Source organism: Helianthus annuus, chromosome 14, assembly GCF_002127325.2.
Source record: "Helianthus annuus cultivar XRQ/B chromosome 14, HanXRQr2.0-SUNRISE, whole genome shotgun sequence".
NCBI lineage: Eukaryota > Viridiplantae > Streptophyta > Magnoliopsida > Asterales > Asteraceae > Helianthus > Helianthus annuus.
Genome location: NC_035446.2, coordinates 128,317,158 through 128,322,567, shown reverse-complemented (window position 1 = coordinate 128,322,567; position 5,410 = coordinate 128,317,158). Strand labels below are relative to the sequence as shown.

The window sequence follows — 5,410 nt, the reverse complement described above, 5'->3', positions numbered from 1 at the left end:
CACACAGCTGTGTGACACTTTCCCTATTGGACCATACTATTTTTAATTTAATTTTATTTATAGTTTAAAATTACGCTTTCGTCCTTCGTTTAAAATTATGTTTTTGCCCTCAGCTCAAAATAAAATTATAACTTTGCCCTCAGCTCAAAATTACGCTTTTGCCCTCGGGTCAAAAACTCTTTTTTATTTTGTTTCCAGTTTAAAATTACGGTTTCGCCCACCGTTTAAAATTACGTTTTTGCCTCCAGCTTAAAATAAAATGTTTTTTTTTTCCTCTAGCTCAAAATTATGTTTTTGCCCATAGTTTAAAATAAAATTATGTTTTCCCCCGTAGCTCAAAATTATGATTTTGCTCTCAGTTTAAAAAAATTATGATTTCGCCTCCAGTTCAAAATATAATTACGATTTTGCCCTCTGTACAGACATACATGTTATGAGAGAGAAATATTCGGCTTATTGCCCCGCAACGCGGGCGGGGCAAAAACTAGTTTGAGACATTTTGTGGTAACAACAATATCATGTGTATAGTGTGTTGACAACTACATCAGCCTTGTGTTATTGTAAACACATGGTACTTGTCTGGCATGATGTAATCATTGTTGTGTCAAGAGGAGCAAATAGTAGGTATTTGTGGTAGTTTGAGTACAAGCAAACCATGTAGACACATGTGTGTTTGTATTTACCATTCTTATATGATAGGATTAAAAACTAATCTATTGCATTAGGAGACTTGTAGGATATACATGTTACCCTAAATTGTATATTTGAAATGTATGCAGGTATGTTTACAGGAAGATGAATACATTAATTATAACTAAGATGGTTGTGTTCTACCGCGACTAGTAAATATTGTTACAGGTCTAATGGTCTATAAGAGTTAACTTTATACAAAAAACAATATCCCAAAACTTAGATGCACTTACAAATTACAACGGCACGTTTGCGCCAATCTGCTTCTCATGAAAAGCCAACCAAATTCAAAACCTAAGTCATGACTAAGCAATTGCTCTACTTGAATGACTTACAAGATGGAGTTTTACAGGTGTTGTGGCAACAATGTTCCTTAACTTTGTAATTATTTGTTCCGGTTAGAATTTGGAGTTATGCAACGGCGTCCCTTGAGAGGTACATTACGTGAAGATGAACACTTGTCGTCAGTGGTCAAATGGTGTGAATCGTTGCAGCTCCTTCCCCGGGTCAACTTTGGTGATTTGGCACGAGTCAACGGTAACTGTAAACGTTCTACTATTTCTAAATACTAGATTCAAGATATACATCCACTATGCAAAAGAAATAAGTACAAGTAGTATGTTATATATTAGTGTAAAATGATAACATAAAGTAAGAAACATGAAGTACCTTTTTTGGTTCAAATTTTGGTGGAGGTCCTTCACGGTAAAAACTTGGAACAGGATGTGCTTTAACAACCATGCTCTTTCTCAGTTCCTTTAGAGCTGCTTGTTCCTCCGCCTAACATTAACATTTTCAAGAAAAACAATAATCTTTCTTTGAGATTAAAAAATATATATATAGCAGACTCAAAGCTCGAGCTCGGCTCGAGCTATTTTGAGAACAAACTCAAACGGGCCAAAATCTTGGCTCATGCTCGCTTCGACATCGCTTAAACGAGCCAAAGCTCGGCTCACCAATGTTACTAGTTTAAATCATATGGCCCTAAGTTGAAACCAACTTGGACTTTTTAGGATGGGTTATAATCATCATTATCATTATAATATATATAAAAAAACCCTAAATTTTGTTTGGGCTCGTTTAGGCTCACGAGCCTAAACGAGCTTTGTATTTGAGGCTCGAGCTCGGGCTCGGTAACTAAACGAGTTGTATTTCAGGCTCGAGCTCGAGCTCATTAAGGCTCTACTCATTCGAGCTTTTAACAGAGCCGATCCCGAGTAGCTTTCAAGCCTCTGGGCTTGTTTACACCCCTACTGATATGTAATATTTCAACCCGAGTTGCCTGTTAAATCTTTAGACATATATTTTACAAAATTGGGCATTTGACCCGTGACCCGTTTGAAGTCAAGTCTAACCAAAATCGACTCGTTCGAAGTCATATCTAACCAAAATTGACCTATATAGCAATAGGTTACCATTTTTCTTATTATATTTTCCCTCGTCTCTGCCTCCAAAGCTTCCTGCTTTTGCTCTATCTTCATATTGAACTAGGAAAAAAAATGAGGTACAAGAATAAATCGTGTTATTTAAACAATCAACGTGAAGCGTGAGTTGCTAAAACTCTATATAATCTTTTTTTTGCTTATCATTGTTTCTCAATATTTTAAAATAAATGTTTTCCTATTTATACCACTTTTATAAAGTTTAAGTTACAATAAAAGTACTAAAAATAGAATAGAGACGGCCCATTTCTAATTTAAGAAACATACCTATAAATTAACATTTTAAGCCTCTAAGGTTGTTATGTTATAAACTATATAGTAAAATAAAGAACAATGTATAATTTCTAGGGGAACTTGTAAAATTATATGCAAACTGAAGTAGGAAACTACCTCTTTACGTTTCTCGGCACGTTCGGCACTTCTAAACGAGGGGGCTACTCCAACCGTTACTCCCGGTATCTGATATCTTGCTGTCTGCACATAATATATATAAGAAGAGGAAACAAACAAGCTTAAGATTAAATGATTAATTATCTTCTTAAGTCCATGGCTTTAGAGACTAGTGACATCTTGGTGGTGACAAATAATAAGTATAATGTTTCATAACTGAAAGAACAAACAGAATTATTTCCAGCTATTAATTACTTGACATTGGTGATATAGTATTACAGGTTTACCTGTGAGGTTTTACCTTCATCCTCAGAGTCATTGCCCATCGTCTGCAGGAGACAAAATAGAATCGAAATTACCTGCCAGAGTAATTCGGAATGTTTTTATTTTTTAATCTTTTTTAAAAAGTTTTGCAAACCTATACTTAAAGCCAATTCTAGATTAATTACTAATGTCTTTGTTTTTGTTCCAGGGGAGCTATATAATGTGGTTATATTATCCGCAACTTGTTCGCCAACGCAACAATCTCAAGAAGTGTATTTTAACAATCTTTTACTAGCATTTCTGAACTGACCCTACACTTAAGTCTCATAATTATCAATTAATGACCTTTAAAGAACATAGTGAATGCACACAATCAAATGCTTTTCACCTACTTTTGATGCATACATGAACTTTCTTTAAATGAGCTAAACAGACACTAGACAGCTGGATCACACAGTTTCAATGTCAGCAAGCAACTGGAAGTGGCCAAATCAGCTGTCTATCTTAAGATCAAATTAATATGCTAAAATATGTACTGCTGTTATGTTATGAAGAGCCAACTGTAAGATCTAAAAAGAAGCACCAAACAGGTTTTGAGTAACTGTAGACTACTGTAGTTCCTTTCATATGCTTCAATTATTTTGAGGTTTATAGCTTTTAAAGTCTTGATATTCAACTACAAAGTGGTTGTGTAACATTTATGCTTTATCTGTAGATGAAATGGGAAAATACTAACAAAACAAAAATCAGCAAACAACTTTTGTCTTTTCAGGACACTATCTAGAGTTTCCATATGGTTGTACAGTGTCTGATTTGATATAACTGTCAGGCTGTCAATTGTACCTTAATAGACAACAAGGACCCTAAGAACAGTTGGTGGCTATCAACCTTCTTTCTATGTGTCTATGTGTAGTGGAATAACTAAACTACCCCAAAAGGTGCTGATACGTCAGCGCCACATAGGCAGAGGGCAATAAATAAACCACCCATTAGCTATGATACAGTGGATTAAGTAGAGATTAGATTAAAGAAAAAAAATGTGATTGGTTGATTTGGGTGGACCCCAACTCTCAAACCCATTCATGCCCGTTAACTAGATGGCGGAAGGGTTGTTGGCGCCCCTGAATGGCCAGACGGCATGGTTAAAACTAGGGGCATTGTTGTCATTTTACCGTTTTTCTACAAACTGATTTGGGTCATCTCGCTATGCAACCTTTGAATACTTAAATCCCCTATGATACATGATCATGATCCTCTTACTAATCCCATACAAATCAAAGTGTGAGTTCGCAAAACACAACACAAAATTCTCTTTTTTTTTTATTCTAAAACAACATTTCACCTTTGGCATATGTCATACATACATCAAATCTTAGACCGTGACACTAATTGAAGGTGGGACCCTTAAAGAAATGTGACCTGATCAAACATGAGACGTCATCCCATATTTGATGAACCCCATCATATATAATTCCATCCACTATTAAAGATATTTATTATTCCAGATTATATGATTATATCTTCTAAACATGCAGTGCCTCAATTTCATAGATAAACACGATGCATATAATAATTATATCAAATCAAACATTCTGTATCAATTTCTTCAGAATTCCGCATAAGTAATTGAGGAACAATGAATAAACCCTAGACACAAAAGCTCACATGAACAAATAATAATTAGAGGGAAGAAGTGAACAATTTGCAAGAAAAAATGTGGTATTAATGGCATTAGGTCTTACATACGAGTTAGCGGGGGGAATTGTTCCTCAAGGAAGAAACGATAACTGAAATCGTTAGAATCAGGAGATGAAATTCAATGGCGAATCACGCATCTCCGTTCTCGAAACCGTTATTATCGGTTTGCTGTTCGTTTGCATCACTAGCTTAGCTTGCGTCTTCCAATTAAAAATGTGCCATCACCACTTTGGTGGGTGTAACCTTCTTCAGGAGAGATCAGTGTTGAATTCCTGGCATGGGTTACTGTTTGGAGTTAAACTTTACATCAATTGTTTCTGATAACTTCGTTAAGTTTTTTTAACATGGGACCTCGATGGATGAAAAATATGTGAAAGGTTAGACAAATATCGAGAATATTCACCTGATCACGTCTAGTAGAGATTATTATAAACCAATTTTCCTAAATAAAAATAGTATATAAATTAAAAAAAATACAAAACAAAAAAAAAAAACAAATATTTAGGTAATCACGATAGGAGTTTTTAACTAAAGGAAGAGACTTTAAAACCCCACATATGAGGTGGCACCTAAATAACGTTGAGTTGACATAATAAAGCCCTAGGCTTTTAAACTACATCCAGCCTAAGGGGAATGAGGGTAGTCACTAGTGATAGAATTTCATCACTTACAAGCATCCAATCAAGTTCCGTCATGTCATCAACTATTATTCTATCACTCACATCCTTTTTAGTGGCAATGGTCATCACTCACCACCACACCCAACAATTTCCTCCCAACCAACAATTACCCTCACAAAATAAAACAATCACGCCGTAAAGAAGATAACGGGATTTGAATTTATGCATGTTATCACGTGTGGACTTTGTAGGTGGCGGTGGAAGTTTTATTTTTTTCACGCACACGGTGGATTAACTTTCCACCCA

General features: G+C 35.3%; 1 protein-coding gene across 7 annotated transcripts; it reads right to left on the bottom strand.

The window, feature by feature from the left end:
* Positions 1 to 864: 864 nt before the first annotated feature.
* LOC110903729 (protein WVD2-like 2) lies at positions 865 to 4,794 on the bottom strand. Of its 7 annotated transcripts, none has more exons than XM_022149513.2 (6): positions 4,529 to 4,794; positions 2,810 to 2,851; positions 2,523 to 2,606; positions 2,106 to 2,177; positions 1,360 to 1,470; positions 865 to 1,280 (listed from the first exon to the last, which is right to left on the bottom strand). In XM_022149513.2, the coding sequence occupies exons 2-6, from the start codon at positions 2,846 to 2,848 to the stop codon at positions 1,155 to 1,157; spliced, it is 432 nt and encodes a 143-aa protein (XP_022005205.1). In that variant the 5' UTR covers positions 2,849 to 2,851; positions 4,529 to 4,794; the 3' UTR covers positions 865 to 1,154. The 7 variants fall into 7 exon arrangements, 6 of the variants coding, with proteins under 6 accessions (XP_022005205.1, XP_022005206.1, XP_022005202.1 ...); XM_022149514.2 differs by having other exon boundaries at positions 865 to 1,242; positions 4,529 to 4,793; XM_022149510.2 differs by having other exon boundaries at positions 865 to 1,231; positions 2,810 to 2,881; positions 4,529 to 4,789.
* Positions 4,795 to 5,410: the final 616 nt, after the last annotated feature.